The sequence below is a fragment of the Podarcis liolepis genome, assembly GCF_965112155.1.
Source record: "Podarcis liolepis genome assembly, chromosome: 9".
Taxonomy (NCBI): Eukaryota; Metazoa; Chordata; class Lepidosauria; order Squamata; family Lacertidae; genus Podarcis; species Podarcis liolepis.
In genome coordinates this window covers 24,193,282-24,219,824 of record NC_139564.1, presented here as the reverse complement: position 1 = coordinate 24,219,824, position 26,543 = coordinate 24,193,282, and the positions used below count along the sequence as shown (strand labels likewise).

General features: G+C 42.5%; 1 protein-coding gene across 12 annotated transcripts in view; it reads left to right on the top strand.

Annotated features, from left to right (window-relative positions):
- Positions 1-231: 231 nt before the first annotated feature.
- LEF1 (lymphoid enhancer binding factor 1) overlaps positions 232-26,543 on the top strand; it is a 102,737-nt gene continuing 76,425 nt past the window's right edge. For 4 of the 12 annotated variants that reach the window (XM_083459280.1, XM_083459271.1, XM_083459270.1 and 1 more), the window contains exons 1-4: positions 255-873; positions 1,609-1,849; positions 5,063-5,126; positions 6,963-7,096. In XM_083459280.1, the coding sequence (XP_083315406.1) occupies positions 1,634-1,849; positions 5,063-5,126; positions 6,963-7,096 (414 nt within the window). In that variant the 5' untranslated portion in view covers positions 255-873; positions 1,609-1,633. Of the gene's footprint in view, positions 880-1,050; positions 1,387-1,437; positions 1,850-5,062; positions 5,127-6,962; positions 7,097-26,543 lie in introns of those variants that run through there. The other 8 variants (XM_083459281.1, XM_083459272.1, XM_083459276.1 and 5 more) reach the window with 6 other exon arrangements.

The following is a 26,543-nucleotide window of genomic DNA, read 5'->3' as shown; positions in this document are numbered from 1 at the left end:
TCTAAGCTGGGTTTAGGTTGTTTTTCCTCCCCTCCTTCTCTGTATGGATACATTTCCTTTTTCCTCTCCCTCTCTCAAGAGCGTCTATCAATGCGCTGTCAATCAAAGCGGCGGCTTCTCTTTCATCTTCTTTCCTCCCGCCCCCACCCTTTCAACAGGGCGGGCGAGAGGGGGAGAGACGGAGAGAGGAGGTGGAGAAGAAGTGGGTGGAGGGGATGTTAAAGTTACATTACAGAGGGAGCCAGAGAGAGAGAGAGGGAGAGAGACACAACTGGCTTCCCACTTCACACGGCCCCGCGTCAGCCAGCTCATCCTAGCTGAGCAGCTCCAGAGCTGGCCGCCCGCGCGTCGTCCCCACGCGCTCGCACGACCGCGGGAACACGTGTCCGAGGCGCCCGAGGAGCCCAGCAAGCGCCTCAGGCGAGAGAGAACCCGCTCACCTCTCCCGCGCGGGAGAGGGAGAGAGAGCGCGTTTCCGCGCGCGCACCTGGCTGGATTTCTTTGCCGCGCTAATTGGGCCGCGGCGGGGAAGCTGCGACACCTGGACGGAGAAGTCGACGGAGAGGAATCGCCCTTCTCCCCCTCAGACTCCGGCAGCCCGACCCCGCACACTCCGTTTGAGAAGCGGGGGACCCTGGAGGAGCTCTCGGCGTTTCCATCTTCCTGAGGGAGCTGACTTTAAAAGTTTCTTTCGAGGAGACACTCCCACCCCTTTCCTGTCACGCAAGAACTTCTTCACTCGAGGGATTTTTCCGGCACCACTTCTTCTTCTTCAAGAGAGAGGGGCGAGGACAGCGAGCAGCAAAAAGGAGAAAGAGGGGCGAGAAGGTGGGGGGGAACCCTCTTCCGTAGCCAAGGGACAAAGGCAGAGGCGTCCTGGTGTGTGTTTGTGTGCGCGCGCGCGCCTTTCCCTCCTTCCACCTCTCCCACCCCAAGCGGAGGTGTCTCTCTGGCGTTTTCTTCCCCATCTCCAAGTTACCACAGAAAAGGGGGTGGGGGTGGGAGAGCCTCTTTTAAGCCAGCCAAGCACCCACCCACCTCTCTCTCACAGCTTCCAAACATCCAAATAGTGCTGTTACTTTTTGGAGAAGGAAAAACCCGGACAGTTGTATTTATTGATATCCAAGAACGTGGCGCAGGAATAACCCCGGGGTCCACGGAGAAGCCCACAGAGGTCTTCTCGCTTCTTGTTTATCAAAAGAGGGGCGGGGAGGGGGAGGCTAGAGGAGATAAACGCCTCGACGGGAAGGGACGCGGTCTTGCCCAGACTTTCCTGTCCTCTTCGCTGCAGACACAACAGAAACCGGGAGCGGAGGGGTGACGCCTCTTTTAAAGGCAGCCGGGCCCGGCCGCGCTCGAGCCCTTTCCTCTTCTCCCCTCCCCCAGGTGTTTGGGTCTGGATGGCATGGAGAGGGGCGGGCGAGGAGGAGGAGGAGGGAGCTGGGCTTAGGCGGCGAGGCGCGTGGGCTGCGCGGCTCGGGAGCCGGGGAAAGTGATCGCCGAAGACTTTTAACTTCCCTCGTTCCTTCTGTTCTCCTCCTCCTCCTCCTCCTCTCCCTGCCCTCCCTTCTTCCCTTTCCTTCCTCTCCCTTGATTCCCGGGGTGGAGCAGCCTCTCCGGAGCAGCAGCCACTATGCCTCAGCTCTCGGGAGCCGGAGGAGGCGGCGGCGGCGGGGACCCGGAGCTTTGTGCTACCGACGAGATGATCCCGTTCAAAGACGAAGGCGACCCCCAGAAGGAGAAGATCTTCGCCGAGATCAGCCACCCGGAGGAAGAGGGCGACTTGGCCGACATCAAGTCGTCGCTGGTGAACGAGTCGGAGACGATCCCAAACAGCAATGGGCATGAGGTAGGTATGGAGAGAGAGGGAGAGATGGGCACAAACGGTTGGGGGTCTGTGCGAAGGGCAAGGGGGACGCGCACAACAGCTGGTGGAATAGCGCAAACTTTCCGGGAAGGGCGACGGTCAAGTAGCACAATAAAAGTTGTGCACAGGGAACAATCCGGTTTCACTCTTTGGGTGGGCTTCGGGGTGGGTTGTGGGGGGAGGCTTCGTCTTGATCCTTTTGCCCTCTTATCTCAAGCAGTAAATCAAGCAGTAAATCAGCCTGAGCTTGATAAAGTCGCTGGAATGCGTTCGAGTGGGTGGCTTTGCTATTCTGGGGCTAGAGGAAAGGATGGGGGGGTCGGGGGTGGAAGAGTAGGTTTCTGGCAAACTCAAGACTACCGCTCCTTTTCAGGGATTTTGGGGGCTGTTGTTTTTTTCCCCAAGTGTAGAAGGGTTTTTCTTTCTTTCAGGCTAGCTAAGGAAAGGGCGTGTGTGCGCGCAGCGTGGAAAACGGGAAACTGTAAGCCGCCAAGTGGGATACTGTTTTGACCACGGCGCTTTGAAAACCGATACTCCGCAGTTCCCCATGAATGAGTAGCGCTTGGCGCGGCGGCGGAGGGAGTGGAGTTGAAAGCTCCGCTTGCTGCCTTGAAATTGGGGGTGGGGGCAGGCAGAGCAGTTGAAGAGGAGCGGTTGTATTGTTGTGAAGCTACTCTTTAATTTTCCTGTTACCTTTCCCCCAGTTTAAACCCATTTTCTGAGTGGTGGGGAGGCATGTATGGCTAAACTGGCCTCCTTTGGTTTTGTTCCTTGTGCGTTTGCGGATGGCTATCGTGGCTCAAACGTAAACCTGGTCTGAGATTAAAACTTGAGTTTGGTGCCGTATTCCTTACATTACCATGGTTACTCTTGCTGCCCTGCCTCGCTGTGATGCAAATAAGAGTACATAGAGACACGTGGGTGGTTAGGTGGTAGCTCCCTAACTCTGCAGAGATAAATGAATGTAGCATGGGCAGAGCAAGAAAAACACTAGAAAGTTAACTTCCTGTACATCTTTCAGTGAGAGATTTTTGGGAACAGTACGTCACAACAAAGTTCAGACTTTTTTCTAAAGGCAAACCACAGGTTTTAGGGCTGTGCTGCAGAAAATCAGTGAGGAGCCTTAAGTAGACAGACCTATGTATATTTGTTGCCAAAAGAAATATCTGCAGGCTGAACTGACTCATGCCTAGATCAGAAGTTTGCTTGCTGTGAAAAGACAGAAGAATCAGAGATTTTGAGCAATTTAAGTAAATGGTTTGGGGGGGGCAGGTTACTTAAAAGATTGACTCCACCCCTTCATACCTGCATATACTTTTAAGTTATTCATCAGAGGATGGAGAGGGCCTTTTCTGTGCTGGTACCCTAGCTATGGAATGTCTTCTCAGGCTTTCCTGGTGCCTGCATTAAAGTATTTTCAGCACCAGGCAAATACTATTTTTCCTTCTCCCCAGCAATTTTAAATTATTTCTTACTGGGTCTTCTGTTTATGAATGATGATAGAATGCTTGTGGGAATTTTTATTGCTCTTAGTATTTTATCAGATGGTTATTGTTTTTGTGATCTGCCCAGATGACATGGTTAATGGCTGGTCCATCATTTTTTTTAAAATAAACTATTTTTGTAGCATCTGTGGCTTACAAATTGAAAGAGCTCCTTCCCATCATTGCTTTTGGTGTTATTTTGCTATAGGGGTACCTTAGGAACCTAGCCAAGGTGCTTCACTCTACTACTAACAGTTGGGGAAATGGTCCCAAGTACACTTAAGTCAACTAAATTTCACTAATGATCAATACCACTTACAGTGAAGGGTTTTGTTTTCTGAATCCTTCAGAGTAAGAACTTGTTTCCAAGAAACGACTTCCAGCACACTGAGAAATGACCTGCAAACCTTCAGTGTTGGGTTGTGCATTAAAGGTTTAGTTTGAATTTCAATGTTTCTGGATTGCCTTTTAAATTTGTAGGAGCTTGCATTGATTCAAATGGAGTTAAGGTCTTTGAAATGTATTTAGTTACTTAATGCGTACTGGTGTGTGTTATTTGCAATCATTAACTACATATTCCTTATTGGGCAGAGGTGACTTGGCCATGGTATTCCCACATTAACTTTCCACATTGGGCTGTTGCAATGTGCTCTATGTAGGGCTGCTCTGGAAGACTTATCAAAAACTTCCAACTGGTTCAAAATGCTGGGCTGCTGCTAGAACTCCTATAACCTCTGTTCTAAAACAGCTGCGTTGGTTTACCCATTTGCTTTCAGGTTCAATTTAAGATGCTCTTGGCTGGTAATATGGGGGGGGCTCCTCCTGGTAGTTCTGCTGCCCTAAAAAGTTCAGGGAAGTGGTGGTCTAGAAGAGGGCGTTACCTGTGGCACCCCCTAAGTTCTGGAGTTCGCTCAGCACAGAGGTGTGTCTGGCATCTTCACTATATAGCTTTCAGTGAATGCACCTCTGCCCTGGCCTCGGCACCTGAGACATGTGTTTTCAGGACCCACTCTGTTCCTATGACTCTAATTTAAACTGCTTTTAATGCTGGATTTGAAATTGTTGCAATCTGCCTTGGGACCTGCTGGTGATGAATTTAATGATAATGATTGTGAGTGCAAAAAATTGTAATTCATTATTTTCCCTGAGTATGGAATGCAGTGTGAGTGCTTTCTTCCCTAAATCAGTTTTCATGGCACAGGAAAAGGCAGGTTTGTATGAATCACAGGATCATATAATAGCATTAGGCCTTAAGAGTAGCCATGAAATTTCTCGGGTTAAAATCAGCAAGGTCAGAGCATTAGTCATAAACTCTTTAAAGGATTTGCATAAACTGTTGGGCAACTTACCAACACTGAAACAAAATACGGATTTATTCTTATATATATATAAACCAAGGATAGTTCAGAAACACCCACAATATATTTTTCACTAAAATGAGGTTTGTGCAAATTAAGGAGAATGGAAGCTATTCTTGCATCACTATAAAACTAAATACTAGCAAAGTGGTGCAAATTAAACAAAAACATAAAACATTTTGTTTTAAAGCACACTATCCTGTGGATAGATAGGTAGAGAGAGGGAGAGACATAGAAGTGTTTATGTGGGAATTGGACATTATAATACATTTTTATTAAGGGAAGGTATAAGGAACAAAATAAGGTAAAAATGGATGGAAAGGTAATAATGGCATGTGATGTTTTTTGTCCAGGTGTCCAGGCAAGGCCAGTCTCAGGAGTCTTACCACGAGAAAGGCAGAGAACACCCTGAAGAAGGTAAGATAGATCTTTCTTTACACAAGTTATAGATTTTGCTGCTATTTTGCCCCAATTCATGCTTTGCTTGCATGAAGGGCATTTTTGTATTGACTGTGGGTTGTACTTTTAGCCCCACCCACAACTTCACAACTCCTTCCTGCAATTGCTGCCATTGCAGCAATTGCGCAGAAGCACTTTTGCTTGTATGTTAGGGGTGAGGCAAAAAGTGCAATCTTTCTCCGCAGTCCTTAAATAAATGCCTTGCACGCTCGCATCAAGTAACAGTAGATCTGGATGTTGGTTATTGAGGCCAATCTGCATGCAAGTATTCTGTTTCAAAAATTGCCTGCATGTATGTGTGTGAGTGAGTCTGGTCTGCACTGGGACATGTGTGTGTGTTTGGGGGGTAGTGGGCTTAACTTTTTGCCACCCACTATGAGTTTGGGGTCCCTGGTGCCTGCAATTTTCCATAGGGACTGGAAGCACCCTTTGGCTTCAGTAGCAGATTTTTTAGATGCAAGTTGCAACTTCAGGCAGCCTGACCTGGATCATAGTGGGTTGCATGCCCCCAACCCAACTGTGGGGGTCACAACTGGAAACACCCACATTGGCATTCAAATATAAATAAAAAAAGCTTATACTCAAAAGACAAGCGACTAAGTAAAGTCACATAAAGCCTGGCCCCAACTAATGTTAATCTTATGGTTTTTCCATATGAGCCACTTTTTGTGTTGTGCCATTTTCAACAAATCAGTCCTGTGTACAAAACATTTTGATCAATTCCTGTGGTATGAATATTTATTTACTGAAGCACGTATGTGCTTCTCTCCCACCGGCAGCTATAGGTAATTGTATTTGCTGGCTTTTTTCAGACTTTTAAAAAAAGTTTAGAAGGAGTTATTCTGGCAAGTACTCACTTGTTCTATAACACGATGTAGGAAGCATAATTCAAGCAGCACAGTGGTTATCTGCTAATTAACCAAATATTTTGGATGCCCCCCAAGCCACTAGGTTAGATGAGGGTTTTGTTTTTTTCCAGTGAAGCTGATTAGATCAGCATGATTCTTACTGCAAATACGTATCAGTTTCAGTTAAATTCTCAATATAGAAATGTGTTTTGTTTGGTTTTTTTTGTCACCATGGAATGGTAGTGAAGAGTTGGGGGGAACTCTGTCAGTAAGACTTGTAACATGGAGTCTGTAAAATTCAGCATTTCATTTGATTGCAAAATAGCCATTATTATTTAAATTACATATTAAGCAGATTAGGAATGGAACCCCCTGTGTTGAATAGGCTCACCATTAGCAGCAGGTGTTGTTGTACAGAAGGCCGAACTCTCTTATTAATTGCTTCTAATTGGCACGGTCAGAACAAACTTTTTCCTGCTGCTGGTATAGACTACCAGAAGGAAGCCTTAAAAAGAATAAAGGGAAAAAACCCCATCAAAAAACTAGTTATAATGTCCTGGTTCTTAACTGGAGAACAGAACATGCAGGACACTTTCCTCTAAAGATTAACCTGTTCTAAGATGTGGTTGTAAATGGACGTATTCAAAGTTTTAATATCTGTGATGCTTAGTGGGCTGAGCTTCCTCCTGCCTGGAAATGTCATAGCTTCAGATATAACACAACCCATTAAAATGTGGTGGTCTAAGGTATACTTTAGTGCAGTCCTTTTACTAGGTCTAAGAACTTAAAGATGCAAACCTTGAGCAGAATGCAACCCCCCCACCCACCCACCTTCCAAAATAAAAATAAAAATGTAGGACTGCTGGAAGAATGAGTGTCATCTTATAGAGAGATACATTGGAAAATTAAATGACGGGGCTAAATGAGTAACTCTTGCTTTTTACAGGGAAACACAGTGATGGTGGCTTATATAGTAAAGGACCTTCTTACTCTGGTTATTCTGGGTATATCATGATGCCAAATATGAATAACGATCCATATATGTCTAATGGATCTCTTTCTCCACCAATCCCCAGAACAGTAAGTTTACTTTTTTTAAAAAAAATATATGTATGCATGCATATGTACACTCACAAATCATTCTTTGGAAGTACAAGCTTTGTTTACTGATTAGCAAGCCTCGGTTTTGGCAGGATTTGAGAGGAATGCATCTTACTGCTAATTAAGGTGCTGACAGTGCATACCTGATCCTTAGGCTCATTTCTAGCTCTGTATATGCTTTCTAGGAATCTTGTAGAGTTTACGGTGGAGCATAAGAGGTGAATCATACAGAATGGCATAGTGGTGTGAACCCATTGGCAAGTGGTATATGTTTCTGGTACCCATTGTGAACTTGGCTTCCCTAGGAAGTTGCAGGTGGTTGCTAGAGGAGGTGGAGACTGCTCTTAGTGTTTGTCTTGGTTGGGCTGAAGAAGCTGAGTTACAATCTCAAGCCAGCCTATGTTGAACCATGCAATATGGCAGTAATCCTTTTGTATCAGAATTGGCGATCAATCTAATAGTATATACAGGGTCTTGCAAACTTTTTCCTGCTTTAACACCCTTTTTCTGAGAGAATGCATTCTCAGTGCCCTTGTAGCCCTCCTAATGCCTCCTTCTAACTTGAATATTATTATTATTATTATTATTATTATTATTATTATTATTATTATTTATTATCATCATCATCTGTATAAGGGATGTTATACCTCCTTGATGGTCTCAGTAACCTATCAATGATAGCTATAGTTATCTAAAGTAAGTTAGGTTTTTCTTCTTCATTGAAAGCTACTTAAAATATGCTAACTTCTCAAAAGTCCTAAATTCTATCTTTTTTCCTCTTTGTTGGACATTTTCTAGTATACCTGAACATGCTAGTTTGGGTTTACTTAATTATTATTATTATTATTTTTTATTAACAATAATTGTGTAAGAACAAAAAAGCAATCTGATTTTAAGGGCTGTTGCATTAAACTGTATTTCTTATTGTAAGTTGTGAGTGGGTTAAGTGAACAAGCTACCTCTGAGTCGTTGGTACACTGGAAGAGACCCCAGTTTGCATTCCTTTTTACCTCTGGTGCTGAAATTCAGTACATTTTTCATATAAACATGAAACTGTTAACTTTGGCATGTGTTGAGTGTTTTCAGTGCATGTATTTACGTAGACAGAACACTGGGATTGGCTGCATCTCTGTGACAAATATGTTTGGTGGTGAACATGATTTATCACTTTGTGATTATTGAAGTGACCCTAAAGTTCTAATTCTGTGCTTACTTATTTTAGAGATAGTCCCACTGAAGTAAGTGGAGCTTCAGAGCAAGCGTAATGATTGCACTGTCTCTCTGAGGACTCTTGATGTAAATATCCCTCTCTTGTCAATTGAAAGGATGATGATGACTATAGGGGTTAGGATCTATAGGGACATATACAGTGGTGCCCTGCAAGACGAATGCCTCGCAAGACAAAAAACTCGCTAGACGAAAGGGTTTTGCAGTTTTTGAGCTGCTTCGCAAGACGAATTTCCCTATGGGCTTGCTTCACAAGACGAAAACGTCTTGCCTTTTTTGCAAGTTTGTTTCCTTTTTCTTAACACCGTTAATACAGTTGTGACTTGACTTCGAGGAGCAACTCATAGAACGCGGTGTGGTAGCCTTTTTTGAGGTTTTTGGTGATTTTTGAAGCTTTTCCAAAACTTTTCCGACACCTTGCTTCGCAAGACGAAAAATTCGCTAGACGAAAAAACTCGCGGAACGAATTAATTTTGTCTTGCGAGGCACCACTGTATTCTGTACCACTGACCTTGAGTGAAATGGACAGATAAAACTGGTTATATATAGTGCATTTTCTTCTTCTTTTTATAAGTATGCATTACTTATGCTTCTGAACACGAAGGAAGTATGTTAATCTTTGCAAGTTCTGGAAACAAGCCAAATAGTTAAAGATTCAGTATGTGAAACAGCTGAGATCCAAAATTTTATTAAAGTTATTTCCTGGTTGAGTGCATCTCGTTCATGTTTGTGACTGGCTTACTCTAGAGGTTAATAATTGCTTTGGCTATCTGTATTTGGCACATTCACCTGAGAATACAAATAGTGTACTAGTAAGTTGTCATTGCATTTGTGTTTATTGCCTCATAAACTTCCAAGATGGTTATTGAAGGAAATAATGTACACATATAATCTAACACTAGTTGTATATAAATCATCAAACACTGGCAGAATCCTGTTGGAGGAACCAATGCTTCCTGGATGTTCTAAGCACATAGTGGTGGTTAATACTAGAAAAGGGAAGAGAGTGTGTGTGTTAACAACATGCAAAATAACAATGTGTTTATAAACACAGAGATAGTTTTAATAGCAAACTCTAGGAGCTTACATAAAGCACTATTGTCAAAATAGAGTTACAATGATGGGACTAGATTTTTGGCTTTCTGAAACAAAATCTTGCTACATAGCGAAACAGTTACTTGAAACTGCTGTGCATTCTGCTTCATTACCGTGTCTTGAATAAAAAGGCAGATGATTGACAAAATCGTGTGTTTGGGCATTTAAATTTTTTTGAAGTGTATTGTGCATAAGAAGTGAGAGGAGAACTTATCAGAAGTGAAAACTAAGGACTGTTCTTGCATTTTAGCGCATTTTCTGCCCTTACATTTTCTGCCCTGTTGACATCAGGTTGGTTTTGTCTTGCCACATTGTGCTTTAAGTTATATAAAGGTCTGTGCCTTTGTGGGTATGGTTATAATGGTATTCGGTGATAGAAATCATGACATTTTAAAACAGAATATTCTTGCAAAACTTGCCTGATCTGAGGCAACTAGAGTTCCCTTGAGGAAAAGCCCCATCTGATTGGGACTAAGCTTGACAGAGGAAAAATTGCCTAGAGGAATATTTGGAGGGAAAACTGATGACCATGGGAGGAATTTGACATTCCTCTTCTTACTTGCTATTTTTCCGCTAGAAATCCTCCCTTCACCTTCATGTTGGTGACTCTTGTCAAACATGTTTTCCAGGGTAATGCAGTTTTGCCATTAGCTATCCTACATTTTATCATGGCTTCACCTTCTGGTTTCCTTGTCTATTATTCAACCAAGTTTTATTTAGGGTGGACCACTAAAATAAATTAGCATGACAAAGTAAGGTCCATTAATTTCAATAGGCATACTCTGAATCAAACTTAGTTGAACTCTTTCTCTCCAAGGTGAAGATGGTTCAGATAGATTTAAAAGATAGACTTTACTTTTTAAAAAAGTTGTGTTGGACTGACCATTTGTTTGTGGATTTGATTCCTGTGGAATTTTTCATTAGCATAACAAAGCATCGGCCGGCTACATCTGTTGCCCCAGAGGTGTTAGGTAGGATTTGAACCATCTTGGGGGGAGTGAATTTTTTCACACTATTCTGGACAGCCTGATTTTCTTAATGTGCAGGGAAACTGATGAATACCACTGCTTATTTAAATTGAGTGGCTTGGGAATCATGATTAGTCGAACGGCCTACTGCTGATGAATATTCTGCTGCAAAAGTTTTTTGCTGTATGTAAATAAGATTTATTTTTTTATCAGATGCTACAAATTCATAGTGATTATTTCTCCTTAAGATGATGACCTAATTTTGCACTTCTGACTACTGCTGGTGGTGATGGGGAATTCCACAGACAGAAATATGCATATAATGTTTCACAGAAATTCTAACATCTTTATATTAAGCTTATATAAGGCTACAATATAGACTTGTATTCTATGCGAGTTTTTACCAATTTTTCGTTGAATAACAGTGTTTGCATGGGTTGAATAACAGTATTTGCATGGTTTTCAATGTGTGAAGGAACTGAAATAACGAGAGCCAGCCAGTTTGTAAAAACTGTTTCCCCTATGGTTTTATGTAAATGGCTTTTGAGTTGCACATCTATGTATATGATATGTTCAGTTATCTCTCAGGAAGATTCACAGAAGTGGCAGCCTTCTGAATATATGAGCAAATCCGGTTTGGGTATCAGTTTGGACATATTTCTGTGTCTTGGATTTCAGTGAATTTAACTCATAATATTAGGCTTTGAAATGTATCATTTTCATGTGGCAGTCTGGCTCCCTTACCATCTCATGTTCTGAACCCTTTTCTTAAGACAGTTCATGCAGAAATGAAGAAAAGCTTCACTTAGCAGATAATACTGGGAAAGATGAAACAATATGGGTCACTATAAGGCATTATAAGACGCAAGGCTTTGGGGGTCAACTCATGAGATGCTTGCGAAAAGCACATCCTGGAGCAGTGGCCTAAGAAGAAAGGATTGTAATACAACTTTTTGTGACAATCTTGCCACCAGACCTGTTGTTCAAAAAGTCACCAGCTCTGTTAATTTTCACCTAGCTTGTTTTTTATTCTGAACATCTCGGCTTTCAGGCTTCCGACTTACTGGGAGAAAAACTGCTATAACCATAGAAGAAAATGGTATGAACAGCTGGAGCAGCAAATGGCAGCAATGTTGTTCTTCATAAAGCAAGTGCTAATGCAGCACATATGTCAAGAGGGAGACTACAATACTTGTGAACATAGCCTTGTGTGCCTTTTGGCGGCTTCCATCCTAGCATAAGTGTGGTGTGTGTGTGTGTGTGTGTGTGAGAGAGAGAGAGAGAGAGAGAGAGAGAGAGAGAGAGTATAAAGATTGGTTCCCTCTATATTATGGCACTTCAAGTGAGATTGGTTTTAGGTATCTATCCTGGAGCGGGATCTATCCCGCATTTCTTGAGAGTTCGTCTAATTATCTCACATTATTAGGCTATTTATATGTATCTCTTTCCAAAGCAATTAGATTAAGGCTTGAGTAAGATGTAGGGTGGCAAGTTTAAGTCATTCTATATTATGTGGCCTGTGTTCTTGGCAAGAAAAAGAAGGCTCCCCCTCTCTGCCACCCTTTGCATCTAAGCATCCTGGTTTTCATTCCCAGCTGGAATAATTAGACTGAACAATAGGCCTCTTGGCAGCAATGAAAGAGCCCCCATATGTTCTGGTATAGGCAGTGAACTAAATGCCAATTTTAACTTAAACTCTCACAATGCTATTTGTTAGTATTTGAAGCTGGACTTCATCTTGTACTTTTCACAGACCTCAGTCTTGGTGATATCCAAAGATTGTGGCTTATGGTTTTAGATTGCAGGAAGTACATGCCGAGGGTTGTGTACAGTGGGGGTCACTCAACTGATGGTAAGGCTTCCATCAGTGGAACAGGGAAGGAAACAATTTTCAGTGATGCCTCCTTATTCCTGCAGCAAGCTCCCATCTCTCTCTCCTCTCCCACCCACCCACCCCCTGAATTTAGTGGGGAGGCAGAATCACGGAAAATTGTTTCCCTCCCTGTTCTGTTGAAAGATGCCTCACAGTCAGCTGAGACCATGTTTGAAAATCAGGCTGCTACTAAACGCTTGATGATACGGCCAGAGAGACCCAATTTAGCTTCAAATCATAATGCATTTATTTTATTTTGAAGTTCTCATGTGTAGCTCATGAAACACGTGCAGTCAGGGAAGGCAGCAAAACTATAAATGACGCGATTCCTCCATTGAAGGTACATACACATTATTACTGTATCCAAGGTATGGATCTCCTATAGAAGTCAGCAACTCTTTTTTACACCAGAGACCTCACGATTACTAATAAGCTTGAGATAACACAGTCAGCTTGTATGCTTAGAAATATGGGTGTAATTGGGATATCTTATTCATGTACACAGAACTTGCCAAATGATGTGTAGACATATTCACCCTGCATTCTTTATTGTGCTTTTTTGGGGACAGGAAATGTTTATACTTTTTAGGCGGTGGGGTCTGAGGCACAGAGTGATTACTGGCAAGGGGGGAGATGGTGCTGGGGGAGTGGTAAAGAAGATCTTGTAAAAGGGCTGATAGCCACTGTAAGCCCTTTTCAGTCACTTCCCAGCTCTCTGAATTCGGGTGATCACATCAGTCCATTTCCTAGTCTGGTTGTGCTGTTGATGAATGCCAGGTTGGCCTGAATAAAACGTCTGTGCTCCGTGATTCAATTATGAGATGAAGGCTGACCTGGTATGTGTCATGGAGAAGATCTTGGTGGGCAAGCTTGCCTCCCATGGTACCCAGTACAGCACCAGCCTAGACTGGAAGTTACTTTCATCCATTAGATTTCCATTGTCCTCACCAGGAAGCCAATCCACCCTGTAATTGAATTCAGTGGTCTGTTATTTGTGTTGGGCCTGAATAGGCAGAATAGGGATGCTGTTGGTGTACCACCCACCCCACTGCCCAACAGCCTCCATGGGTGTGCGAGTGGCTTCAGAGAACCTCTTCACAGTAACGGTAGTTGGGACTTCAACATCCATGCTGAAGCCAACTCCACACAGTGGCGGAGGAAGGGAGCAGTCCACTCCAGGTGCCATATTTGAGGGGGATGACAAGAAGGCACCCTGTGGGGAGCTTGCCCTGCTGTCCCCGGGGGTGGTGGCGCAAGCCACCTCCATTGCTCCTTCACAGCCGCATGAGGATCCTCCGTTCACGGCTACACCCTCCACTACTGTCCATACGCTGCTTGAGCGGCTCTGTTGGCAAACCGCCAGGCGGCGCATGAGTGACGGCACTACATACGGCGCTGCACATGCACCCTTCGTACAGCACACGCACATGCATTGTACATAGCAGTGTGAGCACATGCGCCCTACATAGTGGTGCCACACATGCACCGTACGTACGGCGCATGCGCCACCAGGCGGTTTGCCCCCTGGTCTGGTTCTCCTTCCTTTGCCCCTGACTCCACATTGCCTCCATGATAACTATGGGTCTAATATCCCCTTCAGGCATGCTTGAATAAAAAACAGTTATCAAGACCTATTTCAATCTGGCCTCAGGCCTGGTTTGGGGACTAAAACTGCCTTGCTCACCCTGGTCAATGAACTTTGTCAGGAGAAATATTATTCTAGAACTCTCAAGCATATTTGATACCATGGTATCCTCCTGGACTGCCTTCAGGATTTGGAAGTTGGGAATAATGTTTTGTGGTGGTTTCATTCCATTTTCTTGAGGGGGGTTTAAAGAAAGTAGCACTGCGTGACTTACACTTGGCCCTGTATGAGTGATCCTGTGGGGTTCCTTAGGAATCTGTCTTGTTGCCCATGATCTTTAATATCTATCATAAACTTCTGGGAGCAGTCATCTGGAGATTTGGAGTAAAGTGCCATCAGTATGCTGCACGCTCGCCGCCAAAAGCACACCTGCCCACTTGACGCAACAGCATCAGATTGCACACATGCCTCGCCGCTGCCATAGATCAATATCCAATTGCTGCAGCTGGAGCCAATCATCAGCAGGCCTTGCTGCAGCAACCAATCACACCCCCAATCGCCGCTGCCAATCTCCTGCTGGCTGCTGCCACCAATCGCCCGTCCCCCCTCTGCCTTCCTAGTGGTCCCTGCATTAAATGATGTGTGTAATGGAAAATACTTTATGGTGGTAGCTCCACATTTGTGAATGACTTCCTCATTGAAGCGTGTCTTGCCTCAACTTTATACTCTTTAGTTTTTAGCCTAAATGCAAAAGTTTGAACACTATGTGGAAGTAATAGGTCCTATGTTTTGTATCTAAATTCCACTCCCCGCAAAAAAGAAGTTTCAGTAAGGCACATTTCACTGGCATGCTGCTGCTTAGCTGGGCTGAGACAAGGTAAGTCAGAAGTAAGGTTACTTTTAAAAATGCAACACATCCTCCTCACAAGAAGACAAAAAGGCAAGTGGCAGGAATACATTAAGATAACGTTGAACACATCTGTCCAGCTCATGCTTGCATTTCTGCATATAATAGGAAACCTGCGGATGCATCAGGAGAGCTTTTATAAGGGGGGGGGGGGGACCCTGTACAACAGAATCAATCTTGAGGCTGGCATTCGTACAAAATTCAATACTTTCCTTGTTAGATGTTATCCCTATATCAATTCTAAGTTGAATTGTGAGTTGCTGAACTCTTTATTCAGCAGACATTAAAAAGTTGCCTAGTGTACTGAAACTTCATCAGTATAATTGTTTTTAAAAGAATTATAGTGAAATAGTAATTGTTGATGTGCTGAAAGACCATTGAATAAAAGGCGCATCTTCAGTACCACCAAAGTAAAATGCAAAACCTCCTGTAGGTAGAATAATTTTTAATATTTATATAGTCGTCCGTTTGGGGGGTGTCATTCAAGGATATCCAAATCATGATATTTTTTTAAACATGACGATACAATGCGCAAACTCAGAGAGAGAGGGGGGATGTATTATGTATCATATATATTTATTTAAAATTAGCTATGCAGTTAAAATGGTGCAAGAAGCAGAACTTCTCTGACTGCTCTAGTAAAAAAAGAACTCGTTTGTGGGGTATTGATTTGTTAAGGAATACATAGCATTTTGGTGGGGGGGTGGGACAAAATGAACATACAAAACACTGTCTAGCTGTTGATGAATCCCCTGCACACAACACCCCTTTTCAGCATTTGCTATTGAGTTGATGAAGAGCTTTTCCTTTCCACACTTGTTGAGTTTCTCACATTTTATTCTGTGTTTGTGTGTGTGTGTACCCTCCACCCCCACAACAGCTAAACGAAGACTCTTACTGGTACCATAGATGTGCACTCCTCTGTAATTTAAATGCCACAGACGGTGAAAGGTCACGTGGTATTTTAAAATAATTGCACTTTGTTAGCTTTCATAGGCTTAGGATTGGAACCCCATGTCTACCTCCACTGTGTGAAATCAAAGCTCTGGTGTTGCTTTTGCAACCTGGCATGGAAAGCATGTTTCCCAGTAGAGAAGCAGTGGATGGGAGGAGGGGGCTGGAAGAGAACCTGCTGTTCTTTTTCAGCGTCTGCCCAGTAGGGCCCCGATTCTGCATTTCCATCACAAGCGCAGGTCTAGAACATGGGCATGGGGAAAGTAGCTAATAAAAAGGAGAAGTTGGAAGGGTAAGGTGGTGGGGACGTTGAAAGGTTAAGCACCCACCAACTCTTCAGTGGAAATCGTGACCTCCTCAGCCTCTTCTCACAAAGTACTAGTTGCAGCTGGGCTTTGAATAAACAAGGCAGAGGCTCTCAGTTCTTGCAGTTCTGCCCTCAGAAATAATCAATTAGCAAGGAGAGCCACAATGCCCCCGTGTGTATTTTATTAGCAAAGAGACATTGTGCAACTAGCTGCTTTTGCTGTGTATTGCAGTTTTGGCTTGGCTTGTTGTGCTTGGTTAGAAAAGCATTGCTTGGATACAAATGTAGCTGATTACCTGGTTGTTAACATACTGGACTTGGCTGAAAATCTAAACATACCCTGAATTTCAAGTCCTGTTGAAATTGGTGATTTGTTTCCAAGTAAGCAGGTTTAAGATTAGGGTGAGTTTATGTAGCCTAACATTTTAGCTCAAAGTATTTTGAAGTGTGGTGTGTACTTGGTTATTCTATAATGTGAAATAAAAAAGGCTAGCTAACTCTCAGTTTATATAGCACTTGTAACTTATTAAGGTTTAAAATTAACATTCTACAGTGGTACCTCAGGTTAAGTTCTCAATTCGTTCTGGAGGTCCATTCTTAACCTGAAACTGTTCTTAACCTGAAGCACCACTTTAGCTAATGGGGCCTCCTGCTGCTGCTGCGCCGCCGGAGCACAATTTTTTTCTCATCCTGAAGCAAAGTTCTTAACCCGAGGTAATATTTCTGGGTTAGCGGAGTCTGTAACCTGAGGCGTATGTAACCTGAGGTACCACTGTATTTGCTTGATGGCTCTGTTATCCAGAAAGTGAATTCTTACTGTAATCTCTGCTTATATCTTCCTCCTCCTTGCAGAAGATGAAATAAGCGTTCCAGATTGTCTTCACATCCAATTCAGTGCTAGCCTCCTGAAAGGATTGTGTGAATCAGCTCTGACTATCCAAAGTGTTTGTGTATGTTTGAGGTCGTCTGGTTCTTGTTTTTAATCTTTCATGAGAAAGAAACAGTAACAGCAAAGATGATATGGTTGCAGAGCCAGCCACTTGCTAGGGGTAAGAAGTACAATGGTACCTCGGGTTACAGACGCTTGAGGTTACAGACTCTGCAAACCCAGAAATAGTACCTTGGGTTAAGAACTTTGCTTCAGGATGAGAACAGAAATCGTGCGGCGGCAGCGCAGTGGCAGCGGGAGGCCCCATTAGTACCTCAGGTTAAGAACAGTTTCAGGTTAAGAACTGACCTCCAGAACGAATTAAGTTCTTAACTTGAGATACCACTGTGTTCAAGTAGCTTGATAGAGAAATATGGATCAAACTGCCCTCCTTATGTAAATATGCTTTGTGAGTTTTGGGTGGCAACCCTCCATCAAAATCATTTATATTCCAGGCTATATTGGAGACAAGTATATGGTATTGATAGCATTTTATCTGTTCAAAAAGTATACAAAATTTAGGATTTCTAAAGGAATGGCTTGTTGTTTTTCAAGCTATTCAACAAAAAAAGAAGACAGTGCTTGTTGTGCACCTTTAGTAGTTGTGTTGAAGAGAATCAAAGGATTCAGGGAAGGATAGATTTTAGCAGAATTCTGAGGTCTCACCACATGCAAAGGAGAATTGGGCTTCTGTTGATTGGGAAATGTAGTTTGTTATGGATGCCAAAAGTTGTTTAGAATGACCCCTCACAGAGCTTTAATTCCCAGCACCATTAACAAATAACACTTCCTAGGATTCCCTGCAGGGAACAGTGACTGTTAAAGTGGTTTGAGAATCCTTTAAATGTATACTGCGGATGTAACCTTAAGGGTGATAGAAAAGGGGAAATAATAGCAGGTGCAGCCTGCTAAGAAAGAACACTCACTGGGTTACTCCATTGAGATGGTGGTTGCAGCCCAGTGCCCATGAGAGCCTGGCCATTTAAATTGGCCAATTGTGGGTAGGCAGGGCGAGGGGGGGCAGCTTGGCTGGCAGACCTGGGGTGCTTAGGCTTCACTCAGGTCCATTAGCCACCCATATAATGGGACTGCAGCTGTTCTGAACAGCTCATTCTGAGCTGGATTCCCCAACCTCCTTCCCCGAATTTAGTGGCTGATAAGCAGCCAGTCCTTACTAAAGACTTTGCTATGGTACTACTCAGCTGCCATATTTAGGACCAGGGAGGAATTTTCCTGCAGACAAATTGGGCCTGTCTGGAAGTTTTGCTTGCCTAATAGCAATTGTCACAACTTTCATTGGTGGCGGATAAGGCATTGGGTTTGTAGTCTCTTGGGGGGGGGCAACCTTGATGCCCTTAAAACCATGGTCAATCCAGCTGGAATAATCAATGGGCAGCCAATGCCTGCTTACATCTGTAATATATAAAAGTTGTGGCCTAGTCTATTCAGCCCCAAGGTTGTTGTCCTGTGGCTTCATTTACTGGTTTTGATGAGGGCCTAGATTGCTGTGAGCACACTGCACCTGAGCCCACAAATGCAGGAGAAAAGAATTCACTTTTCAGGACTATTAAAAACATAGATACCTACTTGCAAAGCTAGTAATCGAAAAGATCCATTGTTTGCAAGAACTGCAGTCCTGTCCTCCTTTGCTCCTGGCCGCCGTGTCTCTCAGGAAAACTACTGGAGAAGAATCTGCAACATGGATGCTAAATGCACTGAAATCAGAAGTCAAATAAAAGAGAACCCATAATATTTTAAACACAGTTGGATTATCTGGGGACTCAATTATTTTGTTAGCATTAGGGTTGATGAGGGATAAGTTCACTCATGCCAGAAGACTGAAATGCAGCACAAATACTGACTTAAAAGATTTCCACTCTGTCTGAAACCCAAGAGAGATGTGCCCCAGTCTTAGGAACATGCCTGGACTAAATGGACTTAAGCCTAGATCTTCTGGTTTAACAGGTTTAGATGAGAGCACTAGCAAATGTGTTGTTCTACAAGGACAAGTGGAAATTTGAGGCATCCAACCTCTTAAAAACCTATTTATTTCAGACCTTCTCCTCTTAAATAATGTATTCCTAATTAAATTCTCTTGCCACATTTGCAGGAATTTTATATTGTTTCTACTTGTTTTAATTGTCCTGTGTTTTTAAATGAGGTTGCTGCTGTTATAGGTTTCTTTGTATGGTGTTTCTTTTTTAATGCTGTGCTACCTGCATTGAGTGGGCTAAAGGTAGACTTGTAAGTAAACAAATCCAGTCTTGGAGAAGGTAGAGGCCAAATGCTTGCAGGCTCAGTGGTCTGAGACTTTAACCTGGCTTCCTTAGGGTAGAGACCAGGTAGCAGGTGAGCTGAAACCAAAAGCTAACCAAGACAACTGCTGTTAGTTGTTACAGCACAGGGGTTCTTAAACTGGTGTACAGAATAGTACCAAGGTTTGTGTAGGAGGGAGGAAGCAGCTCCTACCTCCTCCTCCTCCTCTGTTGAATTTATAAACCACCCTATAATCAGAGGTCTGAGCGGTTCACAGAATAACCACTGTTCTAATGCAAAGTTAGACATAAGCATTTTAAGCAGCCTGCAGCATGAAGCTCCGAAATATGTGGTGAAACTATTCTTTCTGACTTGCCACCTGAGGAGGAATTTGTATCTCTTACTGTGGTAATTCCTGCATCTGGGTAGCTTTACTTTTTGTGTGTGTTGTGTGTAGTTTACTACTGAAGGCACCACTTCATTATACCATTTTATATACAAAATTCTCACATGCGAAAATGAGCTTCTCTTGTTGTTTGTGACTAGTCATATGCATGATTATTAGTAAGCTTCCAAGATACTTGCAAAATGTCTCAAGAGACATATCTGACATGTTGCATGTTACAAAGAAGTGACTATCCTGCCATTTTCCATGCACATTTGATTTGATTTATACCTCACATTTCTGCCATAACATTCAAGGTAGCGTACATTGGTTTCTAGGTGGGCCCTGACTGGACCCACATATACTTGGCTTTGGCGAGAGTCCTGACTGCATGTCTTTAAAACCTGCCCCAACAGCCTCAACTTAAAGGTGCGCATAGGGAAAAATCAACATAAATAAAAGTCCCTAAGCCGCTTGGACGCTTGGGAGCAGGATCTCTGTGTAGCACAAATTGAGAACAAATAGATCACTGCATTGCACATATGGAGAACATTATTCTGTTGCTGCACTTGCAGAGGCCATTGGCATTGGAGCTGGTTTAAAGAGTTCTTAAGATGTGCTCTTCCTGCCTAAGCTGGAATACATTTCAAATGCTTTGGGCTCAAACCAAGTTGGCAGGTCCAACTCATACTGTGGAAAGTAGTACGGAAATATTCAACCAAATAGTGGGTTTCCACAAGACTCCGCAGGCTGCTTCTTACAAGACATTTTGTACTTTGTTCAGATACCCAAGTATAAAATGCATGTCTGTCATGTCGGTTATAATGAATGGGGCACACATCTGTGTAGATTATCATTTTTATTCTTCAAAATGGCACATAAACCCTTTCCTAGTTGCCTTATGTTGAAGGGGGAAACCGTGATTCGAGCAAAGATTTGCCCTTCATACAGCGTGATTGATGGGGAATTTATGGTTTTATATTTATTGTACTTTTGTTGTCTCTTTCTTTTGTAATAACATGCTGTTCACTGCTTTGGGGGCCTTTTGACCAAAATGAGGTATATAAATGAATTATAACATATAACATAACTGGTGTAATATGTATGTATTTTGTGCTGCTACAGGTGCTATCACTATTGCCTTTTAAACAAAAGTTAATTTGCTTGCATAAGAACCTACCCAGAAGAAGATGAAATAGCTGTTAGAGATTGGTGCAAGTATAGAGTTTTTGCGTTCATCACTGAAATAGGTTTGGCATAGTCCAGTGCTCCCCCCCCCCCGGGGGTACGCAGGGGTACGCATACCCCCTAAACATTTTGTGAATCTAAGTTTGGCCTCATTGAGGGGCAGTATTTCAATATCAGTAGGAAAATGAGAGTACCCTTGGCTTAGTCTTTCAACCTTTTTTCAAAAAGCAAGGTGTTTAGTATTGGCTTTTGCATAGTTCAGAGAGATTTGTGTTAAACAGTAAGAGGGTAGGTACTGAAATAAGCTAGTGATCACTGCTGTCTAGGAAAATGGACTTCCTGCATACTTCACTTGCAGAGAAGACAAAGGGGTATCTAACTGGAGAGGCCGAATTAGTTCTTCCTTGGGTGGAAGTTTTGCTAAAGGACTGCTTACGGAGCAGTATGTGTAGAAGCTGACCAAGCTTGCCCCTGTTCGGAAGTAGAACAGTGGTCACCATAATTGATTTCTCAGTTACGTTTATTAGGTGTTGAGGGTTGCATGATGGAATGGAGAAAGACACAGCGACGATCTGACTAGGGATGGCTTCTTTAGCATTCAAATGCTATGCACGTGTTTAGCTGCTGGTTTCTTGTTCTCCACCATAAGAGCCAATAGTTAATTAACTCTGGTTTTACTGAATTTTGAGAAACTCTAGCTAAATGCATTAGTAATTTAATGTGTTTTCCCAACTGGATTAATCAGCCAGAAATTCTCAGGACAGAACCGAAAGTATGTATATGTAACTTAGATTGTGTGTGTGAGAGAGAGAAGGGGGTGGGAAGGCTTAAAAATCTATATCAGAATGCTGGATCATGGAACAAGAATGCAGTGTTTGTCAAGATGAAAAGATGGCTACGTGTACTTTGGCTGAGATAGTGAGTGATCTTGATCAATCATGGCAAGGTTACTTAGGAATGGTCGGTCCATGTCTACAGAGTGGGGGTTTCCGTTGCTAAGTTTTAGTGTGCATTCCAATAGTCCGATGGGCATTTCTAACTATTGAAAAGATATTGAAAACATACCATTAAATATAGATAGATAGATAGATAGATAGATAGATAGATTGCCAAACTGATTTGTTGATGAAGAATTTATTCAAACGGGTATTTCTCTAAGCCAGAGGTTGCTAGTCCAGCCCTTGCAGGTACCATGTTGCCTGTGAAAACTTCCAGTGGTGCTCTAGGCAGGTAGGTGCCCTGGACTCTGAACTTTAATTTTGGGGTCCATTAATTTCAGTGGGTCTAATCTAGGTAAAACTTAGTTGAATACCAGCCCTTTTATTTTAACATACTTCATAAATGTTATTTATTACACTTACCGTATTTTTCTGTGTATAATATGCCCCCCTGTATAAGATGCCCCCTATTTGGGGGGACTCAAAGTTAAGAAAATGGGTGGAGATTTTTGGGGGAGGGTTGCCCAGAGTTGTTGAGCTTTCTGGGGGGGATTTGCCGAGAATCACTCCCCCACCGAAACAATCTCCAGCTCCCGGCAGCAGCCAATCCCCCGTCCCCCCACTGCACTACCCGTGTATAAGACTAGCCCAATACTTCAACACTACTTTAACATAAAAAATCCTCGTCTTATACATGGAAAAGTACGGTATATTCTACCTTTCTTCCAATTGGGTGCTTACAACTTCTACATAATAGGTGTTCACCAGGCGGGCTTAACTTTGGGTAGACTGTTGCATAAGGAGGTTCACTTAATTCCATTTCTGCTGGCTTTCTGTTACCTGGTTAAAACATTTCTGGCAGGCGTTTGTACTGTCAGGATAATGGAACTGCCCTGAACCAGCTGCCTTCTTGCTACAAAAGAGTGTTTTTGTCTGCTGTGCCTGTCTCTGATTTGCTTTTCTTAATGATGTTTATCTTGCACAGTTTTAATACAATATTAATAGGAGCTTCCCTAGGAAATTGTTCTATAATGAAAGGGTGGAGTGTAAATAAACCTTTTTAATTAATAAACAAATGCGTTGGTAACATTTCCCTGTTTCTGCACTCCCCCAAAGGCTAAGCATCCTATTTCCCATCCCATAGACCACCTGAAAACTATTCACTGAAAGACGAAACTGTGGATTTGGCAATGCCACTATTAGGGAATAAGGACAGCTTTCATTGAACTGAAAGGATAATGGATGCAAGAATAAGTAATTGCCCACTCATTTGAGAATAAGAAGCATTGGGTTTCAAATTCTAGGTAGGTAAGATATAGGAGTCAAAATAGTAAGGGAAACTTGTAGAAGAACAAAGATGTCTAGGGAGTTGTGCAGCTGGTTTCCTTGGAGGGACATAAAAGAAATGGTTGTGCAGGTAAAGTAATAAATGGGAATACAGTGTTGCAGAAAAAGTAGATTAAATAGGAAAGCATTCCTGCTGTTGCTCTGGACTTTAGCTTTTCATAATTTTGCCAAGAGTTTCCCTTACCTGATAGAAAATGTTATTTTCCTGGAAGGCAATTTAGTGAATTTCGGTTGAAGACCAACATAATATAAACAAGAACTTCAGCACTATAAGCCTACAGTCATAACAGAATTATTAGACCATCCCATTATTGTTTACCCCCTCGCCATCTACTTTCTCCATTGCTTCTCCACAGCTGCCCCATTCCTCTTCCTCCAGAGCAGGAGAAAACAAGCTTGTTCGCTCTTCCATGTGATGGCCCTTGAGATAGTTGAAGATGGCTATCACACCTTCTCTCAAGTCTTCTCTTTTCCTGTCTAAACATACCCAGCTCCTTCAACTGTTCCTCATAAGGCTCGGTTTCCAGACCCTTGATCATCATTACGTATGTGCACATGGTGCAGTGGTTAGAGTATTTAGTTGTAACTTGCTCTCTTTGATACACAGGATGAGGTTTATGCTGCCTAGGCTTTAGACATCAGAGGTGCATGAGAGCTTTCCTAAACCTCAGAAAAAACATTCTGACAGTAAGAGCTGTTCCACAGTGGAACTGTCTCGCTCGGGAGGTTGTGAACTCTCCTTTCTTGGAGGTTTTTAAGCAAGAGGTTTGATGGCCATCTGTCATGGATGCTTTAGCTAAGATCCTTGCATCGCAGGAGGTTGGACTAGATGACCATTGTGTTCCCTTCCAACTCTACAATTCTCTGACTCCATAATTCTATGAAAGGGTGAAGCCAAAATAAATTGAAGTCAAGCAGGACCTGATGAGGATCTGCCAAGCTCTTTTCTGCACTCTTAGGTGGTTGAAGAGGCCATCTGATCACTGGACAACCTCACACTGCTGGTGCTCATACATGATCTCACTGTTGCCCTTTTTGTTATTTATCATTTACAAAGACTAGTCCTTGAATGCGCCACTATTCCAGTACCATACCCTCATTCTGGTTTATCTCACCCTTCCCAGACCAGATGTTTATTTGTTGTAGTGGAATTTTTTTTGCATAGTGTCTGTCTAGGTGAGTCCCAATTTGGGTACAGCCCAGGATTAGGTGTGGGCTGCATAAGCTGCACAGGAGCATTTATTGGCCTCTGTATTTTAAATGCACTATTAAATTCAGCTGACATCTTTTGGCTTTAATATGTGTAACTGAGCACACACACATTGGCGAAGTATGTTTCATTAAATCAACAGAAGTTGCTTCAAAATGAATTTGTACTTTTCGGGTGGCATATTGCCATCTATCCTGCACCAAAATGATTTTAAACAGGACTTCTTTGTGTAAAGGACTGAAGGCTTTCATGTCTTGGGCCAAGGACTTGCATCTTTCTTTTCTTTTTTAATTATTATTATTATTATGAGTGAAGTTTGAAATGGTTTGTTTCACAACTTGATAAATCCATGTACTTGATTTCTTTTTTCTTTCTTTTTTTAAAGTGGTAATTCACTGAAGCATTCATTACTAATTTAAGGGATTAAAAATGAATTTGGTTTTGCATTTCTTAATGAAAATTTTGTACTATGAGAATATTAAAAAGTTGATTGATTTCAGGGAATATATTACTACAAGGAAAGGTGTCCATATTGTTCTATCTTAGATAAGATGCTGCTGCTTTAGTGGCTAATTTTAAAGCACTAATTTTTCTAGCCTGCCTTTCTCTGTGAAGTCACTCTTTATTTTACTCTTCAAGCCTCAAAATGTGTGTGAATAATAAGCAGTTCGTTTTGTGTGGTCCAAGCTATAAAAATGCCCCTTGTGTTCTTTCCGAATGAAAAACATGGTTTTCATTTTGAGAAATTTTGCATAATTTTTCCCCCCCTGTGTGTGCTCACACGCTTTTCTTTATTATTTTGAATTAAAAACAAATGCTTCCCTGCTTTAACTTTGCATGTTCCAATTACAGAGTTGTGAAAATAAGTCATCTTTCAGCTTTTTGTTTCTTTAAAACAGCTATCGGTGATGTCAGAGTCAATACTAAAAGCATTAAGAATGCTGGCAGAATGCAATGCAGCTGCAGTCCAACATGATGCTGGAAATGGGGTTGAGAACATAAAGGCTTTCCATATTCCCAGGGCGCACAACTGCTTGCGGCCTTGGCTTTGATCTCTTCAAAGGCTGCTGCCTCCTCCTAGATGGAGAGACTTGGCTGCCACTCGCTTGCATTGAAAAAAGGCAGAGGTCTCTATTCAGGCAGAAATCAATCACTGTGCAGAAACAATTATGTGTAATTCAACCATCATGAAAACAGGACGAGATTATGGGTTTGTTACCTGAGTGACTGCGTAGAGATGGGGGAACTCTGAACACAGGAGTCCTGCTGACATGCCACATCTTGATGACAATTATAGACATATGAATGATGTAGCAGGCAGGGGAGGCGTGATGACAAATGCCGGGCACACTGTCCAGCAGAGCAGAAAATGAGGTTACAATTGGGAGATAATGTTTGCATATGTAACCATATTTCATCAAGCTGGGCAACTTCAGGGAACAGGCTAGCTGGGCTGTGGCGAGGGGGGGAAAGGGTGTGGGGTGGGGTAGTCGTGGCACTTGATATAAATACGGAGATAAATTATATATTGGAGAATGTTGTCAAATGATTATGTCGACAAGTATCCCAGCAATGTTTGAAGATGTGAAGGTTAGGGGGATGGAGAGAATGGATCATGAAGACTTGGAAGGGGCAGGGGAATCTGAAAGAAGAGTTGGAAGGGGCAGGGTAATTCTGAAATAAGCTCTAAGGTTGCTTTCTAGTGCTAGTGGTGGTCTGATGAATTGCTGTTTGTTTGAATTGCAAGAATGAATGCTCCCCACTGCTTTCCCATCCAAGTTGGACATTCAGGTGGCTTCATAACCATCTTTTTGTAGAGCTGTGCCTTTTTTTACGTGCAGAGATCTTAAAGCACCTATCAAAACATTTCAGCTGTAATACTCTATTTAATATGCAAGCAGACTACTTAAAAGGGTTTTTTCCCCCCTCCCCTCTCTCCTTTTTTTTAAAGGAACAAGATGCATTTGGAATAGTGGGGGTGACGGAACAACATACTAGATATTTTTTTAAAATAGAATTTTATATAGAGAGCATCATTCATAGGTGGGTGTTGTTGTTTCCCCCCCAAAAAATGTCACTTCACCTTAAAATACATGCTCGCTTCCCCATCCCCAAGCAAAATAAAATGCAGAGAGATGGCTTATTATAAATGGCATCACTGCTCAGTTTGATACACAGGACTAGGTTTACCTTTTATGCTGCTCAGGCTTTAGACATCAGAGGCGTGAGAGCTGCTTTGAGTTACAGATCTTCAAACA